Source organism: Rutidosis leptorrhynchoides, chromosome 6 (assembly GCF_046630445.1).
Source record: "Rutidosis leptorrhynchoides isolate AG116_Rl617_1_P2 chromosome 6, CSIRO_AGI_Rlap_v1, whole genome shotgun sequence".
NCBI lineage: Eukaryota > Viridiplantae > Streptophyta > Magnoliopsida > Asterales > Asteraceae > Rutidosis > Rutidosis leptorrhynchoides.
In genome coordinates this window covers 42,173,360-42,197,169 of record NC_092338.1, presented here as the reverse complement: position 1 = coordinate 42,197,169, position 23,810 = coordinate 42,173,360, and the positions used below count along the sequence as shown (strand labels likewise).

Below are 23,810 nucleotides of genomic sequence, written 5' to 3'. Positions count from 1 at the left end.
GTAAATTTCAAGTCGAACGACTAAATCGTGATATATTAATACAAGTGTAGACGAGTTTATCAATGAAATTGAAGTGTGTGGCCTCGAAACAATACTAAATTACAAATTAATCGAGATCAACCTTCAAGACAATTAATTAAATTTACTAACTGACCTTGAGCTGAATCATTATTAAACGAGTCAACTCAAACGGATTATCAAGAACTAAAAACTGGTGAATTAAACATGAAAAAGGCTTATTGATAGGGTGCTTGAAGCTATCAAACTCATTTAAGCAAAACATGTTACATGAATAAATAAATAAATTTCAACTATCTAACTTGATTCATAAGAATAAATCACAACATACAAGAGTTGTAATGATTATTGTGTCTATAGAATAACACATATCAGTCACCTTAATACAACATGCGCACTAGTAAACAACGGTCCAAACCTTTCAAAATCACCCACACAGACTCCACAACGGGTTAACTTAGTTGAATAACATCGTGATGAATGATACAAACGCTACGATGTATTACAAAGCTTGATGAACGGTATGACCGCTATCATAATTCCAGCCATGAAGTGAAACTCGTGGAGTTACACCTTTCGGTACTTCAAACGAAATCGTAACTACCATCTTCTCACCAGGAACTAACGAAAAATAATTGTCTGAATAATGAACCGGAAGAATTCTAGTGTCTTCACCTTTTTTATGATCCTGACTCGAACCATGAACCGAGAAATTAAGAAAGAAAGCAACACCAACATCATTTCCATTTATTTCCGACACACTAACGTTATTATTTTCTTCTCTTGAAAATCGTTTGTAAAACTTTTGCAGTAAACCACCTTCCTTTTCGGTTTCTGATGACATCATATCAACATCAGCATCATAATTACTTTCAACAAAATTGTTATTGTGAAGGACGCTTTCAGTGTCTGGTTTCTTCGATTTGTTTTCTAGCTGTACATGAACGTTATAAGTTGACCCGTTAATAGATATGTCGGAAGTCATTTTGAGAGGTATTTTCTTTTGTTTGTATGGTTCGAGTAGTTTATAATCGCCACCGGGTAAATGTAGCCAGTAAAAGTTTCGGGAAATTATACGATAATCGGATATGTTATAAAGTTTGAGAAGTAAATAGTAGACAGCTTTTGGATTTTTAGATTTCGGGTACTTCATCTCCATTATCGGTAATGTTTTCTTTGATGGTACTGAGAGGTTTTCGGAGACTTTGTAGTAAGGACATGTCCCTTCAAGATCCCATACCGACATCTCTACCGCCACATCAGCGAGTTCGCGGGATGTAGTGTTGACCACCTGGATTAAAGGAATAGTAATATTATCAAAAAATAAAAAATAAAAAAAAAATAATAGCAACTATTTTTTTGTTACAAAATGTTACACTTGCTAATCTATAGATGGCAAAATGGTTAAGAGTCAGACGTGTACCTGGCTAACGGGCCAGGTTGATTCGGTTTGGGTAACGGGTCAAAACGGTTTTGGATTGGGGTCATGGGTCAAACGGGTCAAATTTTCAAACATGTCCAAATGGGTCAGAATAAAAATTAGTGATTTACCTCTATGAAATACGTTGCCAGGTTTAACTGAACGTGTATGGGTTCTGCAGCATGACGACAGCCATAAAATCCAGCCGTTTGATCGTGAAGATGATCATAGAATTGGCCTCGAAGACCCGTCCAAGGATTTTGTGTTTTCCATATTAAAACACCCGTGTACTTTGTCCACATTTGCGATGTCCATCCCTCTAATAACGCTCTATATTGTACATAATTCACCAGTTGAGCCTGTGAAATAATTAAATAATTGTAAAAAATATTAAACAACAAGAAAAAAAGTGCATAAAAACATCGAAGTCACAGTCTACCTTAAGACAAAAATCATCAAGATGTTTCGGTTTACCATAAAGTAGTATCTGATCATGTACAAGATCCGGTTTCGAGTACGGAATGTATTTATGGTAAACCCAAATAGGGTTAGGAACTTCTTCTACGTAACCACTCGGTAACTCGTTAAATAAAGGAATCTCCCATCCTTCTTTAGGCATTGTTGCCCTTATCGTAGCTGCAACTGGCACACCAACGTTACCGACTTCGGGATTAAACCCGTATTTATAATAATCATTTTTAAAAAAGTCCTCGGGATTTTGAATTTCATAAGGTCCGTCAGTAAACCCGCCTTGAGAATCCGCAAATCCTTCCCATAATGACCCTTTTATGTAAACTCGTGTTCCATCAAGATATTGACTAGGATCCATTAAAGTCAACGCTGTTTCTTCCTTTGAGTTATCATTGTTTTCGTTGACTTTTAGGAATAACGGGTGAAGTTTTAAATCGTTGGTCAAAGCTTCGTTGATGTCATCGGGTGGTATTTGTTCGTTACCGCCCACCCATAACGCAAGACTCGGATGATTTCTTAGAAGTTTGACTGTATCTCGTGCACAATACAAGAAAAGGTCGTGATCCAACGGACCGTCCGGGTTCGAAACCGGGTCGCCTCGCCCATCAACGTCTCCGGTGATCCAAAACTCTTGCCAAACCTACATGAACCGTTTGTTAACTCACTGAATCTAAAAGGGATTGAAAGAGGAAAGGGTAAAAGAGTAAAAGACTTACTAGCAAACCGTAAATATCACAGTAACGATAAAAATCGGGTCTTTCTGCTAATCCACCGCCCCAACAACGTAGCATGTTAAAGTTCATATCTGCATGAAACTTGACGTCGGTTTCATATCGTTTTTTAGAAAGCCTGAGTAAACCATCAGATAGGATCCAGTTTCCGCCACGAATAAATATAGGCTCTCCGTTGACTTTAAACAGCCTGACAAATAGATTTGTAAATATGCATGACAATATGTATAATAACTACTCAAGTTGATGAATGATTATACTGTAAGTGGCAATTCCAACCCACTTGCGTATGAATGGACCAACTTAAGTTATGTTTTAACTCTAGCGAGTCTAATTGATAAAAAAAAAAAATAAAAAAAAAAAATAATTGGCTGAAAAGGATACCGGTGAAAGGGGTCAAACGGGTTAAAAGTTACCAAAAATGTCATATACTGCATAAAATCTCCTAACTAGCTTTGTTTTAAAATAATGATTATCTATTAAAAAAACAGTTATTAATAGTACTTTACGCATTACATTTTTGTAAGTGTCTTTTATAGAAAGAAGGGATAAAAAGATGTTTGCAGGTTAACTCAACTCGACCCGTTCAGACCCATTTTAACCAGTTCCATGATCTGTTTCTACCCATTTTGTCAGATCTGAGTTATACATGTAATACCTTCCACCAGTAGCACTATCGATTTGGCTCTCAATTTTACGGAACCCAAAATGTTGACTCCATGCATCAGATTCTCCATAACCATCAACATCAACAGTGATTTCAACATTATACAGGGACTGCTTGCCCATGCCATTTGGCCACCACAAATTTGGTTTGTAGAAAAAAAGCTGCATCCAAGATTATATAATTAATTACAAACTTAGTTGAAAATAGGACTTATATAAGAATCTCACCTCAGGAAATGTATATTGAACATGTGATCTAGCAGGAATCGATATCTGTTTTGTCTGAAGATTTTCAAGTAAGCAAGTATTTCCCGTAAGTTCAGTTGACACTTGAATATTAACCGAACAATCGACTGCTTTAGCACTTCTGTTTACCATCTCTGCGGTAGCGTGCAAATAAACCCTCTTGTAATCATCAAAGAATGTTGAAACCAAATGAGGATCTACAACTTTTACCGGCTACAATAATGTAAATAAAAACTATGAGCAAAAATTTAATTTTAAATACAGCCATATCTTCTTCAATCAGTTAAATAAGGAAAAACAAATTTGAGCAGTTAACTGAGAACTCACCCCTGCAACAGAGATCGATACCTCATCCCAAATTCCCGTGTTCCTATCCCTGTCCAAAAAAAAAAAAAAAATAATGAATTAGTAAATAAATAATATTAACTAATTAATTTATAATTTATCATAACAAAATTAAAATACAAGGTTGTTACCTGATGGGAGCCATCCAATCCCACCCCTCAACATATTGGGTGGTAACATCTTTTCCAATCTGGCATAGGAAAAAATTACAGAATTACCCCTAGTTTAAAATCCGTTAACAACAAAACCTGATTACACATGAAAATTAGTGAACACAAAAGGTACCTCGTGATCGCCCCCTTGGCCACCCTGAGGAGGAATGGTACCAGGATGATCAGGCGGGTGAACAAGAACCGCAAGCATATTTTGACCATCAGGAAGGATGATATCAGTAACATCAATTGAATGTCGGCGAAACATTCCCTTTGGTAGTACAGTTTCGTGTCCGTTCAAATATACTTCAGCAGAATAATTGATTCCCCGAAAGTTCAGTTCAACATGCTGATCACTTGACTGAACAATGCTTAACGATTCAGCTAAATATAATCATTTTAATAGTGTTTTTCGATCATTAAAATTCGAAATGCTGCATTGAACAATTATAATACTTTAAAAGGATTTGTGACGTACCGGCTTACACTCAAAAGTTGTGAAGAACCAGAAGGTGTAGTAATCCCTTCCTGAATCACCAATGTCCATTATTGCTTCATTATTCAACCCATAAAAAGGATCTGGAATCATGTTGTTCTTTACAAGGGTTGCCAAAACTCTGCCAAAATAAAAAAGTAAAATTTAAATTTGCAATAAACAAATGAAAAAAACATAGACCGTGTAAACTTCACACGCTAATTTATTACTTGTCGCTTCAACCCGCCCATATTGACACCTTTGGTCTAAATCGACAACTGCAATGCCTCAATAACCTATTTCGAGTTACCAGTGTATGTAACAGATGTGAATACATTCATCTTTTAAATGCATTTTAATTTTAACTAATACTAAAATCATTTTATTTCTTTTACTTACTCCAGAAAATAACTGCAATTATCAGTAATCATTGTGTTGATAAGCTTAAAGTTTGGTGAAGCACCTAAAATGCTCCTGTATTGCAAGCTAAAGTGATACATACATATAGAAATATAGAAATACATATAGATAATGAATGAATTGAATTCCGTACTAACCCCTCTTTTGTGCCAAAAAATAAGCTCCGAATTTTATGAGAAATTAATCTATCAATTACTATTACTATGATTAATGATTAACTACCAAAATAAGACCCAAATTAAAAGATTTGAAGCTAAAGTGATTTCATACATATAGAATATAGAGACAAAAATATATGTATGAAAAGTTGGATTCCGTACGTTCCGGGGACGGCCGCCGGCATCCAGGGAGAATGATCGGGAGACGGTGGATGAGTGGTGGTGAGCTGAATTCCGGTGAGTTGGATGTCGGTGGATCGAGCAGCTAACCATCCTCCTTCTAGAACCTTTTTCACCATCTTTTTTAACTCTAGTTATCGAAGAAGCTAGAGATTGTTATTGATGCACGTATGTATATAAGAGGTATCTAACCCTAATTTTAGTAAAATTAAACTCATTGCAGTAACAGATTAAAATGCAGGTGAGGTAGTTTCATGTTTAGAGAATGGAATTTAAGAGGTCGGTTGATTATCTGGCTGTTAGTGCTGTTGGGACGGAGCATTTAAAGATTGTCGATGGATGTCTTATTTTTCTTTTTACAAGATCTTTTTACAAGATCTTTTTACATAGACCAAAAAAAACTTGATGGTTCATAACTAAGTAACTATGGGTGATCTTAGTTGTGGTGTCACTTGTCTTTTTACATTTTTTTATGACTAGCACGTTTTGTTTTTTTTTTTTTTTGAGTAGTGGTGGTGTTTGTATTTAGAGTTAGTTAGGAGTATTGTGATTATGTGTTAAAAAATAATTGGGTTAGATATTAAAAGGGAGTAAAAATAATATTTTTAAAATAATAAAAAATAATGAAAAAAAAACGGGAGTTACTTGCCTCGTCACTTTCTCCCGGACGCCAAAGTGACACCGGAAGTGATGCTCCGATACCGGTCGCTGGTAGCGTTTCTTTTGTCCAGCAAGGCAAGTGACCCCGTCACTTACCCCCCGTTACAATCGGTCTAATACCATCCGTAACGGTAAGTGGTGTTACTTTTGGTGACACCTGACTTTTTGCACTTTTTGATGAGTAGTACGTGTTACTTTTCTGAGTGGAGTAGTGGTGGTGTTTCTTTTTTGGTGTTACTTGGAACGCTGAGGTGATATTTTATTTTTTTCATTTTCCTGTTTTATTTAGTTGTATTTATATTATGTATATTTTTATAAATGAAAGAAGAAAAAAAGACACACATAAATTAAATAAAAAACACGTTTTATTAATACCATTACTAATAAAAAAAATACATAATTTAATTTCCTAAAAAAGAAAAATTACATTTATTCAATTCATAAAAAAGACGTAAAAACATAAACTACTCATCGTCATTTGACGGGAAGTTGTATTGATTCATTTGGCTACGAACATACTTATATATATATATATATATATATATATATATATATATATATATATATATATATATATATATATTATAACAGTTTAATACAATAATAAATATAAATAAAACTAGTATATATAAAATATATCGAACCTTTATCTTTTTTAGTGTGTTTTCGCATTGCCCGTGGTAGAGATTGTGTATCCACCGATTGTCGATCTTGTGTTTGTGGTAGCGTTTGTGTTTGCAACACTTGTTGTTGTTGGTTTGGTAACAGTTGTTGTTGTTGGTTTAGAAACATTTGCGGTTGGGATTGATACATTCGTTGTTGATAAAACGCCCATTGTAGTGACCCGGAAAATTTCGACTAATTTTGAACCAAACTCTCGATACGATTTCATATTTTCTACACGATAAGCAAAGTCTGTAATGTTGAGTATCGAAAAGTTTGAACTGTTTCATGCATTCAATTAACCTTCGACCATTCCCGACGATTCACGAACAACTATTTGTAAATAGATAACATATATATTTAAATAGGTATTTATAATTTGAAATATAATTTAGAAAATTATATAATATGATTATTAGGATTTATATTGTAAAATAAATAAAATAAAATGCGATTAATGGAAACTATAGAATATATAGATATATATAAATATGTATATAAATATTACTTGTAAATATATATAGGTATATTAAATCTATTTGTTTAAAAATATATAATATATTTGCTTTAGTAATTAACTTTGCTATTTTAAAACTGTTTATATAAAGAAAGGGAATATAAATGATTTCGAGCTTAATTAGTAAACGTCAGTAATACTCGGTTGACATTTCGTTAGCGTTCATATAGATTTAATATAAGTTTATGATGGATTAAAATAAAAGTTGAACTGTAAATCGATTACGAAGATTTTAGATTTGTTAAAAGTATTTTTACCTTTTTAAGTTTAAATATTAGTACTCCGTACATATAAATCTGAACAGAAAATAAATAATTTTCGAACCCTTTTGATCAGGTTTCAATCAGGTAATGAGTGAAATAATTAAATATGTTTAATCTAAAAATTTGAGATTTTTAGGGACACTTTTATACATTAACTGTTTAGCAATGGACACGATATAGCCTTCCGGGATAAACTGTCGGTAGGATAATCCAATTCAAGCATCTGCTAACTGTGTAATTCTTGAAATTTTGGTTATTATTAATGTGTTGTTATATTATTATATTATATATTATTATTAATTATTAGCTGTGTTTTGTTCTTAACAATATAAATCTTACGGAGTACATTGATATATAGAGATGTAGTTAATAGGCAGGTAGAACAACACACTCACTTAGTTAATCACTTTTCTCACTTCTTTGAGCTCCACCTTCATCCGCCACTTCTGGCCACCTTAAACTACTGTAACGACCCTGAATTTTCCAACGTTTATTTATTAATAATTGTTATTATTAATACTTGTGATTAAACGAATGTACGTTATTACATTTACATGTTGCCATGATTGCCCGTACTTGACTTTAATTGCCCGAAACGTCTTTGTGACACACGAAACTTACACGAATAATATTTTCAAGTATTAGTTACATTCATGATTAAGTTTTATTAATCATTTTAATTAACAAAGGTTATATGTTAATTACTTGGGCTTTGTTGGACTTAACTTGTTATTACTTGGAACTTGGGCCTTTATTAGTGTCAATGGACCCGTGAAGCCCACCCTACTTCTTATATGGACTTAATTAGCCCATCATCACATGTAAGTATTACTTGTAAATGGAAACTAGTTAGTTAAGAACAATTGGAATCTAGTTAACATATAATCCCCATGTAAACCCATCTTTTATCCACACTTTTAAGGCTTTACCATGAATGGACTAGTGAACAATCTCCTCCCCCATTCCACTTCCCAAAACCGTCGGCCTTAGGTGTAGATGGGGAGAGTTTTGGTTTCAAATTTTGATCAATTACTTACTTGCTTTCTCTCATTTCACTTCCTCATTTTTACACACACTTACTTACACACTTTCTCTCATCTCATTTTTCTCTCAAGACTTGTAAGTAACAAACTCTTTTCTCCCTACTTTTTTTGATCCAAAACCGTGGCCTAACATAAGCATAATCATCATCATTTGCTTGTTGTTACTTGTTCATGTTTATGGTTTACTTACTTACTTGTTGTTTGTTATTTACTTACTAGTACAAGGATCAACTTTCTAGTTAGATTCTTCTTTTATCTTGTATTTACAAGAACACTCAAGAACATAAACTTACTAGTTTATGTTCTATCTTTAAAGTTTTAAAGTTTGTAAGTTCATGGTTGTAAAAATCATACTTGTAATTCATGTTAGTAAACTTTAAAGTTTACTTTCTTAAAGATTAAACTTTGGTTTGAATCTTTAAAGTATGAACCACCATGAATCATTTGCTTGTTTACTTAGTTTACTACCTTATATTATGTACTTTAAATTCATTTTTTTGTTGGTTAATATTGGTCAAATGTTACTAGTTAACTTTGATCTCATTAATCTTGAACTAAAATTAACTTTAAAAGTTCAAGAACATGTAAGTAAGTTTCTTTAATTATAACTTGGTACACTTATGTTAGATCTAGACTTTTGAGTCTTGGATCTTCAAGATCAAACTAAGAATTATGTTCTACAACTTAAGATCTTGATTTCATAAGTTAACTTTCAAGTTTGTAACTTATTATTAGTTTTAAAGTTCATGTATGTGTTAGATCTAAGACTTTGATGTAACTTTGGTTCATCAAAACACTTGCAATACTTAAGTGAGTTGTGCTTCATGTCTTAGACTTACACTTGGGTTATGATGGTCAAACCTTGGTGAAAATGATGCAAACACATCAACGAGTTGTACACTTGAAGCTATATGCATCAAGGATGAGAACCATGATAAGCATCGAGCACCAAGAACCACTGGAACCTACTGACCCTATTGTTCTACTGTTTCTGTGTCTGACCCGTACGACCTGGGCTAATGTAATTATGATTTTTAGATATCTCTGTTCGAGTAGATAACTTTTCATATAGAACTCGTCTTAATCCGAGTTACGGTTTAGGATTTATGGCCCTCCGATCGTCACTATGTCCATTTAACGTTGTGCTGAAAATTCAGACCTACTCGCACTTAGACGGTCGCCACGGTCAAACGAAGACGAGTTTGCTTTTGTAATTTTTACCACACTTAAAGGACTCATATACGGAGCCATGGCCATTGGTCTCACCTTATTTCATTAGGTATAGAGGCCGTGGTGACTGACCGAACTCAGCCTTTGTTTTAAACTACTTTCATAAACGAAACTTACTTTACGCCTTTTTGTTGATGATGAATGATGATGACCTTTAAGACCTTATTTACATACTTTTAAACCTATTCGGATGATTTACTAACTTAGTACTATTTGACTTAGGTTGAGGACCCGTTTGGACAACCTTCATTACTTGCTTACTTTTCGAGTCATACTTTACCGCTACTTTATCATTGTGAGTTATAGCATTCCCTTTTTACTTTAACTTATTTTGGGAACTGAGAATACATGCGGATTTTATGTTTTACATACTAGGCACGAGTACTTAAACTTATATATGTGTGGGTTATACAACGGCAGAAACATTCCCTTTAGCTCGGTAACGTTTAGTCATTGGTTTTTGAACCGGTGAACGCGAATCTTAGATATGGATCCATAGGGTTTGACATCCCCACTTGGGCTAGTCACGCTAGCATTTAATGAGTGTTTAATACTTCATAGACATACGCACTTGTCAAGTGTACTTTCAGGGGGTATAAACGTTAAGTTAGTTACCAAGTGCCCACGGTTAACATATACTTTATCTTACTGTTTTGAAACGCTCTTTGTAGCACCGAAATCTCGTGGCCTACCTTACATAATGTTATACTTAAACTATAGCTCACCAACCTTTGTGTTGACGTTTTTAAGCATGTTTTTCTCAGGTGCTTAAGGTTATTTGCTTCCGCTGTCGTGCTAGTCTTGCCGTAGACACCCGCTGCTCTAGTGTTATCACCGCATGAACTGTTTATCTTGCATTCAAACTTTTATACTTTTGAAACTATGTTTTGTAATGACCTAAGGGTCACATACATTTATTCATGCTTGCTATTCGTAGAAGCATACTGTTGGTGTAAAACATTTGATGTCGGTTATGACGTCACCTTTTTATCGTGATTGCAACTTCTTTTATTACAGCATATAGTACTTAACCTTGTAATGATCCTGTTGTTGATGATTCGTACACGATGGTTTTGTACGGGGCATCACATTTGGTATCAGAGCATTGGTTGTAGGGAATTAGGTTGCATTAGTGAGTCTAAGACCGACCCGATTAGGATTCACTAATAGGACTAATCTACAACTTGCTAGTTTACTTGTTTCCGCTGACTTACTGCATGCTGCTGCTTACTTTTACTGCTATATGCCATATGCTACTATATGATTTCACTATTGTATGATATTACTTGCTTTCGATTGCATGCTACCTCTGTACGATTCGTTATTATTGCCATGGTACTTATTGTTATACATGATTTAAACTGTTGGCCTAATACATGCTTGCTTTATGACTTACTGACATGGAAAAATTTATTTTTCCTTGTTCAGATGTCGGATACTCCACCTGCTATCGTTTTGGGCAGTCCAGACTCGTCAGCCGCCCCACCTGCTGCTGCTGCCGACACACCGATCCCGATACGCACCAGTGACCCCGGCGCTTCGTCTTCCGGAGCTAGTAGTAGTGCGCCGGCACCAGTGGCTACTATTGACGGACACGTGGACCCTACGGAGATTCCAGCTCCGTCTGCTCCCGGACCCTCGGAGCCACAGCCCCGCATCGGTGGTGTTGTGATTCCCGCGGAGTTCGGGGAAGGGCCATTCCGTAACCATATGCGCATGCCGTGCCGACGCGCTCCTAATGGACGTTTAGTGCCGATTCCGCCAGGCAGATACAGACAGATGATGGCCGCCCACGGACGGCCAGTTCAGCCACCCGTACAGCCACCACATGATTCGGACAACCCGTCATCCATTGATGCTTCATCCGACGACACCTCCTCAGACGACTGCAGTGATGATGAGGACCCTACTGATGTACCTATTCAGCCACCCTCCACCCCGCCGAAGAAGCGGTATCGCTTCGACGGTACCATCATTCCGGGGATCAACGGAGGACGAGCCTTCACTGACGCGTTTGGTCGACGTCGTAGGGTTACTGCTCGTAAGCAGCTTGTGACGTACCCTGCTGACCCACAAGTGCGTAAGACACCCCGTTACGTACTGACTATTTCTGGAGCCGAAACGTCTGCACCCCGTTTCGTGCGGTCTGCACCACCGGCACCACCTGCACCACCCGCACCACCTGCACCGCCTGCACCGCCTGCCCCACCATCTCCTTCTAAGGAGGAACTGAGGAGGGAGGTGGGAATCCTCCGAGCTCGGGTTACTTGCAACGACCCGACCAAAACCGTTATTGACGGCGCCGTTAACTTAGGTCCCGTTGCGTGGTCGTAGTCCCTATATGAGACTCGTTTGACCAAAATTATGTCGCATTCATTTGAAAGGTACAAGACTTGCAAGTTTAGTTTACAAAACCGTTCGACAACAAGTCTAAGTTTACAAAAGTCATAAAGTATAAATGAAATAACTTGCGACATAATTAGTTTAAAAACACAGTTGCTATAAATAGCGTAAGTATGTAAACAAAAGTTTGAATCCAAAAGTGCTATCCCTAGCGTATGCATGCATGGTTGACTCCAATCAAGTAATCAAAGAGTGCGGAAGCATGTATCAAGTAGCCAAGTATGAACTTGAGAAAACATGTAGAAAACTGTCAACGAAAAACGTTGGTGAGATCATAAATGTATTTGTAAAAGTATGTTTTTAAATCACAAGGTTTAGTATCGAGCGTATACATCTCTAAAGATGTGTTTGTATCAAAAAGTATACATCTCAAAAGATGTGTTTGTAAACCATAAGATTTAGTATAAAGTGAATATCAAGCGTATACATCCCAAAAGATGTTGTCTGTATCACGAGCACCCAATTACCAAAACTTAACTGAATCTTACCTCTGCATAATAGTGTTAGAACCTACACTATATACCGAAAATACGTTTCATCCGTCAGATGAGGGTTCGTCAAACCCGCATGGCCACACAACATAATTTCTCGCTCACACCCTACAAGTGTAACTAATGGTAATTGAACTTGAGGATTTTCGTTCTAACTCGTATGTATCTTTGCTCTTGTATTCGCATTTGTATTCAAAGTATGAAAGTATAAACCGTATAAATGTATATAAAGTATATGTTTCTCAGCCCACGATTTAAAAGTATAAAAGTATTTGCAAAGGTGGGACTATGATCTCACCTCGAGTGCACGAGTATAAAAGTACTTCACAAAGTAACGTATGCATGATAGTTGCTTAGCCTTGACCTAAACAAATAAGTTGTATCAATTAACCGGTTACGACACAAGGTCGGGTGAAATGTGTTCAATTAGTCCTATGGCTCGTTACGACTCGATTAAATATAGCATGTGAATCAATTTGTCAAGTTTCATACAAGAATCACGTATAAAAGCATGTTAGAACGATTGCATAAAAGTTTGGTTAAGTTTGACTAAAAGTCAAACTTGGTCAAAGTCAACAAAAAAGTCAACACGTTCGGGTCGGGTCCCGGACTATTTTTCTATGCTAGTTATTCATATACAAGTATATTAGAACAAGTTTCATGTGAATCGGAGGTCGATAGCTAGTCAAACATTTCACGTGAAATGGGTCCAAGAGGTCAGAATCTGGCCAGGTGATTCTGCGCGCCGCGCGGGGATGTGGCGCGCCTCGCCACTACCTGGGCAGAGAATTCTGGTCAGTTTTTCCAAGTGTGCACGAACCAAAACCTTTTCTACCCAACTCTTGACCCGCAAACACTTATAATGCCTATCATATATCGTCGAAAAGGTATTTTGACGAGGAATACAACTAACCACATATCATCAATCAAAAACATCATTTACAATAATCAAATTCTCGTCAAACGTTCAATGAACGTTCATAATCAAAGTTTCAAGTTTGTAAAACGCATTTCATGATTCGGGCAACCAATTTACACATATGATATGCCGTTTTGAAGGTAATGAAGCATACATTACTACTAAACACTAACAATTAACATTTCATGACATTCAAGCATCAAAAGTTCATGTCAAGAACTATCAAACCCTAGTCAAACATCACAAAATCCTTAATCGGGTTTTTGAAGTTTTCTTAATCAACCTACACATCAAAATGTAGCTAATGATACTAGTAACACAATTAATACATGAACTTTAACAATTAAACAACATTTAATCATCCAAAATCAAAGATTAAGCACACCCATTTCAAAGTTCATACTAGTTACTCCAAATCAACAAATCGAGCAAACAAAACATATATTCATATTATACACGAGCCATAGACACTAACTAACACAATTTCAAGTCAAAAACACGAATTTAAAGAAAATTAGTGATTTTAGAAAGTTACCCAAAATGGATGAAATTGGTACCAAATCGAAGAGGATGATGAGAGGATCACGAATATGTAATTTGTTTTGAAGTTTGCTTCCCGATCCGGATTTAGATGATGATTTATGTTTGTGTTCTTGAGAGAAAAAAAAGAAGAAAGAAAGAAGAAAAAAAAAAAGAAATGGATGAATGAGTGGGTGGAGGTGGTGAGTGGTTGACTAGTCAACTACTAGCCACCTCTTTGGTCAAGTGGCGGAACTAGTCCCTCAAGTTTCAGAGCGGGTGCGGGAATAAGCTAAACGAATATTTTAAAAAAAAACGCTCGAGTAAACGGGTGACGTTAAAATTAAATAACGGGATTATTATGAACGTTACTCAACGGAACTATTAATTTAAATACGAAAGATTTTATATAAAAAAAAAAAAGACGGCGTTAAAATAAATTTAACCGAAAAACGCGGGATGTTACATTACTGAGCTCGAGGAGCAGTTGGCTCAAGTTTTAGACATCCTACACCCACCTTCACCGTAGGACCTTTTGTATTAGATTTCATGATGTAATCTAGTTGTAGTTTCATATTTCACTTATGTATTGTACAAATCTATCATGATGTATGAAACTTATTATTAATGAATGGAAACTTTGTGATGTTACTTTTTGCACAAGTGTTCTATTTACGTTACTGTATGGTGTTTTGCGGTACTTGTATCAACTTGTGTTACTTAATTAACATGTGTTGTGCTGTTTACATGTTGGTTGTTATATACTATATTATTATATATTGAATGCTGGATTTTGACTTGAGTCAAAATGTTTGTATAGAACACCATGGCTAACGGTCGATCCACACCTACTGCTGCTCAAATTGAAGACATGATCCAAGAACGTGTAGCCGCAGCCATTGCGGAAATGCAACCCCAAGCTCCACCGCCACCGCCACCACCACCGGTTATTCAACTCGTTCGAAATGGGTGTACTTACAAGGAATTCCAGAGCTGTAAACCACATAACTTCAGCGGCACTGAGGGACCGGTTGGTCTCACCAGATGGTTCGAGAAACTTGAATCAGTATTCCGAGTTAGCAACTGTTCGGAGGACAGCAAAACCAAATTTGCTTCTTGCACACTATCAGACGGCGCGCTCACGTGGTGGAACACAATGGCACAGGCACAAGGCATTGATGAGGCGTATGCTACGCCATGGGAAGAATTTAAGTGTGCCATGATTGAGGAGTATTGTCCGAGAACCGAAATCTAAAAGATGGAAATGGAATTCATGCAGTTAAAGGCCGTTCAGAACGACCTTGATGGTTACAACAGGAGGTTTCTTGAGTTAGCTCTTATGTGTCCGACAATGGTCACCCCGGAATTCAAGCGAATAGAGAGATACTTCTGGGGACTCCCTAAGTCCATCAAGGGAAACGTCACCTCATCCAAACCACCAAATGTTCCCGAAGCGATGCGCATGGCGCATACTTTAATGAATCAAATAACCATCGATGAACCGGAGAAAACTAAGACTGAAGCAGGTACTAGTGAGAAGCGCAAATGGGATAACCATAACAACAACAACAACATGGGAAGAAACTATGAACAGAACCCGGCGAAACGAAATGAGGGTTTCAGGGGAAACAACAACGGTGGAAACCCCAACAACAACACCAACTCCAACCCAAACTACAAGGGAACCTTACCACAATGCAAGAGGTGTTACAAACACCACACTGGGTATTGCAATGTTGTTTGTGAGAAGTGCCAACGGACTGGGCATGTTGGAAAAGACTGCAAGGTCACCACTTTGAATGGGAAACCGAACCCCACAGGGCCGAGGAAGTGCTACGAATGCGGATAGACGGGCCATTTCAGAAATGCGTGTCCAAATAAGCGAAAAGATGGCGGACCACCGCGCGCTAGAGCTTTCAATGTTAATGCAAGGGACGCACGCGAAAACCCCAACTTGGTGACAGGTATATTCAAAATCAACAATCTTTTAGCTTCTGTCTTATTTGATACTGGTGCGGATAGAAGATATGTATGTAGACATTTTTGCGGTAAGATTAATTGGTCGTTAGTCCCGTTAAAAGAGAGTATGCTTGTCGAGGTCGCCAACGGTAAACTTGAAAAAGTTGACCACATTAGTCGAGGAGCTATTATCAACATAGCTGGTGCAGATTTTGAAATTGATTTGATACCTATCAAACTGGGAATTTTTGACGTGATAGTCGGTATGGATTGGTTGAGCAAGATAAAGGCTGATATTATTTGTGGAGATAAAGCTCTTCGTATACCACAAGGAGACGGTGAGCCACTGGTTATCTACGAAGAGAGATGTTCCTCGAAGTTGAACCTCATTAGTTGCGTGAAAGCGCAAAAGATTATGAAGAAGGGACGTGTTGCTGTCCTAGCGCATGTGAAAGCGGTAGAAACTGAGGTGAAGAGCGTGAACGACGTTCGAATTATGAACGAATTTTCCGATGTCTTCCCAGAAGAATTTCCTGGATTGCCGCCGCAGAGAGCAGTAGAGTTTCAGATTGATTTAGTGCCAGGAGCTGCACCTGTAGCTCGCACACCTTATAGACTCGCACCTTCCGGGATGCAAGAATTACAAAGCCAACTACAAGAACTACTTGATCGAGGATTTATCCAACCATGCTTCTCGCCTTGGGGAGCACCTGTGTTGTTTGTGAAGAAGAAGGATGGATCCTTCCGTATGTGTATCGACTACCGTGAACTCAACAAATTGACAATCAAGAATCGGTATCCTCTTCCACGAATTGACGATCTTTTTGATCAACTACAAGGATCGAGCGTTTACTCGAAGATCGATTTGCGATCCGGTTATCACTAGTTGAGGGTGAAGGAAAGTGACGTGATAAAAACTGCATTTAGAACTCGTTATGGTCATTATGAGTTTCTCGTGATGCCATTCGGTTTTACAAATGCACCTGCCGTGTTCATGGACCTCATGAATCGTGTCTGCAAGCCGTACTTGGATAAGTTTGTTATCATCTTCATAGATGATATCCTCATCTACTCTAAGAGCGAATAAGAGCATGAGCAACACCTCCGACTAGTACTTGAACTTTTGAGACAAGAGCAACTTTACGCCAAATTCTCCAAGTGTGAATTTTGGTTGAAGGAAGTACAATTTCTGGGTCATGTTGTGAGCGACCAGGGTATCAAAGTTGATCCCACCAAGATTGAAGCTATCAGCAAGTGGGAGACCCCCACTACTCCGACTCATATTCGCCAATTTCTAGGTCTCGCCGGTTACTACCGAAGGTTCATTAAAGGATTTTCTCTGATTGCGCGTCCTTTGACCGCACTGACTCACAAGGGTAAGAAGTTTATTTGGGAACCCACACACGAATCAGCATTTCAAACCTTGAAGAAGAAGTTAACCTCCGCACCTATCATATCGCTTCCTGAAGGCAGTGACGATTTCGTCGTTTATTGCGATGCTTCGAAAAGTGGTTTTGGTTGTGTACTGATGCAACGATCAAAGGTGATCGCTTATGCCTCCCTCCAACTGAAGATTCATGAACGGAACTACACTACTCATGATCTCGAACTTGGAGCCGTTGTCTTTGCGCTCAAATTGTGGAGACACTATTTTTATGGAACTAAGAGTACTATCTTTACCGCTCACACGAGTCTCCAGCATATCTTCGATCAGAAGCAACTGAATATGAGACAACGTCGATGGATCGAGACGCTCAACGACTACGATTGTGAACTACGTTATCATCCTGGCAAGGCCAATGTTGTAGCTGACGCTTTAAGCCGAAAGGAGAGGACGTCACCTCTTCGTGTTAGGGCTCTGAACATCACCATTCATTCGAACCTTAACAGCCAGATCAGAGTAGCCCAAGATGAGGCTCTCAAGGAGGGGAATATATCTCATAAAAATTTGAACATACTTGTTTCTCGATTCGAGGTTAGGGAGTCTGGACTCCGATGTTATGCTGGAAGAATTTGGGTACCTCTTTATGGAGATCTACGGAACCTTATACTTGATGAAACACGCAAATCGAGATATTCGATTCATCCTGGAGCGGGAAAAATGTACCATGACCTTAAAGAACAGTATTGGTGGCTGAATCTTAAAAAGGACGTTACGACTTATGTTGGTAAGTGTTTGACTTGCTCGAAGGTTAAAGCCGAGCATCAAAGACCTTCTGGATTACTTCAACAACCAGAAATCCCACAATGGAAGTGGGAACGGATAACAATGGATTTCATCACCAAGCTACCCAAGACGGTGGGCGGATATGATACTATTTGGGTTATCGTTGACCGCCTTACTAAATCTGCACACTTCTTAGTGATGAAGGAAACAGATACGATGGAAAGACTTGCTCAACTATACATCAAGGAGGTTGTATCTCGTCACGGTGTACCTTTATCGATCATCTCCGATCGTGATCCCCGTTTTACTTCTTAATTTTGGCGTTCTTTGCAAAAAGCCATGGGAACTCGTCTTGACATGAGTACTGCTTATCACCCTCAGACTGACGGGCAAAGTGAACGAACGATTCAGACCTTGGAAGACATGTTGCGTGCATGTGTCATTGATTTTGGAAAGGCTTGGAAAAGGCATTTGCCGTTAGCCGAATTCTCATACAACAACAGTTATCACTCGAGCATTAATGCTGCACCTTTTGAAGCGTTGTATGGTTGCAAGTGCCGATCTCCTATTTGTTGGGCCGAAGTAGGCGAAAAGCAAATCACCGGACCCGAAGTAGTCCATGAAACGACAGAGAAGATTACTCAGATTCAAGCTAGACTTAAGACTGCCCGTGATCATCAAAAGAGTTATGCTGATCTTAAATGTAAAGATTTTGAATTCAACGTTGGTGATCATGTAATGTTGAAGGTTGCACCTTGGAAAGGTGTGATTCGCTTTGGAAAACGTGGAAAGTTGAACCCACGATACATTGGTCCTTTTGAAATCTTGGAACGTGTTGGACCCGTTGCTTACCGTTTGGATCTACCAGCACAATTGAGCTCAGTTCATCCTACCTTCCACGTGTCAAACTTGAAGAAGTGTCTTGCGGCACCTGAACTTATCATACCACTTGAGGAACTTACAATTGATGACAAACTCCACTTTGTGGAAGAACCTGTAGAAATTATGGATCGAGAGATCAAAACTTTGAAACGCAATAAGATTCCAATCGTCCGAGTGCGATGGAATGCCAAACGAGGACCTGAGTTTACCTGGGAGCGAGAGGATCAAATGATGCAGAAGTATCCTCACCTTTTCTCGACTCCTCCATCTACCTCAGCTTAAATTTCGGGACGAAATTTTCTTTAACAGGTGAGTAATGTAATGACCCTGGATTTTCCAACGTTTATTTATTAATAATTGTTATTATTAATACTTGTGATTAAACGAATGTACGTTATTACATTTACATGTTGCCATGATTGCCCGTACTTGACTTTAATTGCCCGAAACGTCTTTGTGACACACGAAACTTACACGAATAATATTTTCAAGTATTATTTACATTCATGATTAAGTTTTATTAATCATTTTAATTAACAAAGGTTATATGTTAATTACTTGGGCTTTGTTGGACTTAACTTGTTATTACTTGGAACTTGGGCCTTTATTAGTGTCAATGGACCCATGAAGCCCACCCTACTTCTTATATGGACTTAATTAGCCCATCATCACATGTAAGTATTACTTGTAAATGGAAACTAGTTAGTTAAGAACAATTGGAATCTAGTTAACATATAATCCCCATGTAAACCCATCTTTTATCCACACTTTTAAGGCTTTACCGTGCATGGACTAGTGAACAATCTCCTCCCCCATTCCTCTTCCCAAAACCGTCGGCCTTAGGTGTAGATGGGGAGAGTTTTGGTTTCAAATTTTGATCAATTACTTACTTGCTTTCTCTCATTTCACTTCCTCATTTTTACACACACTTACTTACACACTTTCTCTCATCTCATTTTTCTCTCAAGACTTGTAAGTAACAAACTCTTTTCTCCCTACTTTTTTTGATCCAAAACCGTGGCCTAACATAAGCATAATCATCATCATTTGCTTGTTGTTACTTGTTCATGTTTATGGTTTACTTACTTACTTGTTGTTTGTTATTTACTTACTAGTACAAGGATCAACTTTCTAGTTAGATTCTTCTTTTATCTTGTATTTACAAGAACACTCAAGAACATAAACTTACTAGTTTATGTTCTACCTTTAAAGTTTTAAAGTTTGTAAGTTCATGGTTGTAAAAATCATACTTGTAATTCATGTTAGTAAACTTTAAAGTTTACTTTCTTAAAGATCAAACTTTGGTTTGAATCTTTAAAGTATGAACCACCATGAATAATTTACTTATTTACTTAGTTTACTACCTTATATTATGTACTTTAAATTCATTTTTTTTGTTGGTTAATATTGGTCAAATGTTACTAGTTAACTTTGATCTCATTAATCTTGAACAAAAATTAACTTTAAAAGTTCAAGAACATGTAAGTAAGTTTCTTTAATTATAACTTGGTACACTTATGTTAGGTCTAGACTTTTGAGTCTTGGATCTTCAAGATCAAACTAAGAATTATGTTCTACAACTTAAGATCTTGATTTCATAAGTTCACTTTCAAGTTTGTAACTTATTATTAGTTTTAAAGTTCATATTTGTGTTAGATCTAAGACTTTGATGTAACTTTGGTTCATCAAAACACTTGCAACACTTAAGTGAGTTGTGCTTCATGTCTTAGACTTACACTTGGGTTATGATGTTCAAACCTTGGTGAAAATTATGCAAACACATCAACGAGTTGTACACTTAAAGCTATATGCATCAAGGATGAGAACCATGATAAGCATCGAGCACCAAGAACCACCGGAACCTACTGACCCTATTGTTCTACTATTTCTGTGTCTGACCCGTATGACCTGGGCTACTGTAATTATGATTTTTAGATAGCTCTGTTCGATTAGATAACTTTTCATATAGGACTCGTCTTAATCCAAGTTACGGTTTAGGATTTATGGCCCTCCTATAGTCACTATGTCCATTTAACGTTGTGCTGAAAATTCAGACCTACTCGCACTTAGACCGTCGTCACGGTCAAACGAAGACGAGTTTGCTTCTGTAATTTTTACCACACTTAAAGGACTCATAGAAGGAGCCATGGCCACTGGTCTCACCTTATTTCAGTAGGTATGGAGGTCGTGGTGACTGACCGAACTCAGCCTTTGTTTTAAACTACTTTCATAAACGAAACTTACTTTACGCATTTTTGTTGATGATGAATGATGATGACCTTTAAGACCTTATTTACATACTTTTAAACCTATTCAGACGATTTACTGACTTAGTACTATTTGACTTAGTTTGAGGACCCGTTTGGACAACCTTCATTACTTGCTTACTTTCCGAGTCATACTTTACCGCTACTTTATCATTGTGAGTTATAGCATTCCCTTTTTACTTTAACTTATTTTGGGAACTGAGAATACATGCGGATTTTATGTTTTACATACTAGGCACAAGTACTTAAACTTATATATGTGTGGATTATACAACGGCAGAAACATTCCCTTTAGCTCGGTAACGTTTAGTCATTGGTTTTTGAACCGGTGAACGCGAATCTTAGATATGGATCCATAGGGTTTGACATCCCCACTCGGGCTAGTCGCGCTAGCATTTAATGAGTGTTTAATACTTCGTAGACATACGCACTTGCCAAGTGTACTTTCAGGGGGTATAAACGTTAAGTTAGTTACCAAGTGCCCACGGTTAACATATACTTTATCTTACTGTTTTGAAACGCTCTTTGTAGCACCAAAATCTCGTGGCCTACCTTACATAATGTTATACTTAAACTATAGCTCACCAACCTTTGTGTTGACGTTTTTAAGCATGTTTTTCTCAGGTGCTTAAGGTTATTTGCTTCCGCTGTCGTGCTAGTCTTGCCGTAGACACCCGCTGCTCTAGTGTTATCACCGCATGAACTGTTTATCTTGCATTCAAACTTTTATACTTTTGAAACTATATTTTGTAACGACCTAAGGGTCACATACATTTATTCATGCTTGCTATTCGTAGAAGCATACTGTTGGTGTAAAACATTTGATGTCGGTTATGACGTCAGCTTTTTATCGTGATTGCAACTTCTTTTATTACAGCATATAGTACTTAACCTTTTAATGATCCTGTTGTTGATGATTCGTACACGATGATTTTGTACGGGGCATCACAATCACCGCCTGTCACCACCTTCTACAAATCACAATACCCACCATCAAACCATCACTTTCGAACTACCATCACCATTGAACCCATTTTTTTATTTTTGTTGTTGTTATAACCGAGAACCTCTCATCCATAACCACTTTCCTCTTTCACCCTCGCTACCACGAACAACCACCTCCGGCAAACTCCATTGAAACCCACTTCATCTTGCTGATTCTGGTTCGGTTTTACAACAGAAAATTCAAGCTATTTTTTTTTTTTGCTGTTACTACTACCTTACGTGACCTAACAGCCACCCATTTAACCACCTCACAAACCCATAAACCACCACCATGAATGATAGTTGCTACTGTTTTGTGTCTGCCCCGGGAACCGATACCATCGAGCCATGGTAATTATTTTTACTTCGATCCTTTATCCTTTAACTGCAGCAAATACGATTGTTGCTTGTACAATCGAACACCATCTTATATTCTAATTATACTTTAATAACACCTAAAAATTGATACATATGGACACAACTCAAACAAACACTATAAACCATATTACCCCCACCCTCTCTTTTCTTTTTTTGTTTTGAGCCATGAGACCATCAAACCGCAACCCAACACAAACACCACTTGTTATTTACGCGACTGCTAACTCTTGGTCTACTGTTACGATCAAAGCTACTACCACTACCTACAACTGATCGATGCTTTTGGTTGATTAATCTAATGGACACTTTAAAGGAATTAATTTTAACCAGTGGACTAGTATAGTGGACATAGTATTATATGTGATTCTGTGAAGAGTTCCCACATGGAGAAAAAGTGGGTCAAGTTGGCCGATATATAGCTCATGATTGTGGAGTTGTTATATTTTTTTTTTCTTCTTTTCTTTTTAAATATTGCGAACGTTTATATTTATTATGGGAGCCGTGAACTTGCTTATTATAATTTAGACCGTAACTTTAAAAGATATAGATAATTGGGCCGAAGTAGTTGGGTTGTTGGACTTTCAGTTTGGGCCGAGTTATAGAGATACGGGTTATATAGATATTAACTGGATGTTAAAATAGAAAAATACTGATAGAAGAATGGTTAAGGAAGGTTGGGTGTAACCGAGAGGTCGCGAGTTCGAGCCTTGTCTCAGGCATTTATTTTTATGAAAAGCTTCAAAGGTAGTTATTATTATTATTATTATTATTATTATTATTATTATTATTATTATTATTATTATTATTATTATTATTATTATTATTATTATTATTATTATTATTATTATTATTATTATTATTGTTATTATTATTATTATTATTATTATTATTATTATTATTATTATTATTATTATTATTGTAAATATTATTATCATTGATATTATTTTATTATTAACATTAATTACTATCAAGTATTATTAATAAGTATTATTAGTATTAAGAGTTATTATCAAAATTATAATTTTTATTGTAAAAATAATACTTTTTATTTTATTATCATTATTGTTAAAATTATCATTTTTACTAAAACTATATTTTTATTAAAAATAACATTATTAATAAAATTATCATTTTTATTTGAATTGACATTATTGATATCATTAATATTATCATTATAAAGAAA

The 23,810-nt window shown here is 36.8% G+C and overlaps 1 protein-coding gene and 1 pseudogene across 2 annotated transcripts; one reads left to right on the top strand and one right to left on the bottom strand.

Moving 5' to 3' along the window:
* Positions 1–293: 293 nt before the first annotated feature.
* Positions 294–5,583, bottom strand: LOC139855984 (mannosylglycoprotein endo-beta-mannosidase-like). 2 transcript variants are annotated; one of them, XM_071845219.1, is made up of 12 exons: positions 5,265–5,582; positions 4,528–4,666; positions 4,183–4,410; positions 4,029–4,087; positions 3,880–3,928; positions 3,682–3,765; positions 3,535–3,588; positions 3,299–3,468; positions 2,626–2,830; positions 1,878–2,549; positions 1,570–1,797; positions 294–1,309 (listed from the first exon to the last, which is right to left on the bottom strand). In XM_071845219.1, the coding sequence occupies exons 1-12, from the start codon at positions 5,399–5,401 to the stop codon at positions 521–523; spliced, it is 2,814 nt and encodes a 937-aa protein (XP_071701320.1). In that variant the 5' UTR covers positions 5,402–5,582; the 3' UTR covers positions 294–520. The 2 variants fall into 2 exon arrangements, with proteins under 2 accessions (XP_071701320.1, XP_071701319.1); XM_071845218.1 differs by having other exon boundaries at positions 3,535–3,765; positions 5,265–5,583.
* A 322-nt stretch (positions 5,584–5,905) lies between these two features.
* Positions 5,906–23,810, top strand: part of LOC139853593 (isoleucine--tRNA ligase, cytoplasmic-like) — a 33,903-nt pseudogene continuing 15,998 nt past the window's right edge.

Excerpts from the sequence above, each read along its gene's own strand:
- LOC139855984 (XM_071845218.1), bottom strand. The coding sequence starts at position 5,401 with ATGGTGAAAAAGGTTCTAGAAGGAGGATGGTTAGCTGCTCGATCCACC. Across the intron at positions 4,411-4,527 it reads CAACTTTTGAGTGTAAGCCG|TCAAGTGATCAGCATGTTGA; the intron begins GTACGTCACAAA and ends AGCATTGTTCAG. Across the intron at positions 2,831-3,298 it reads GATAGTGCTACTGGTGGAAG|GCTGTTTAAAGTCAACGGAG; the intron begins GTATTACATGTA and ends TCTATTTGTCAG.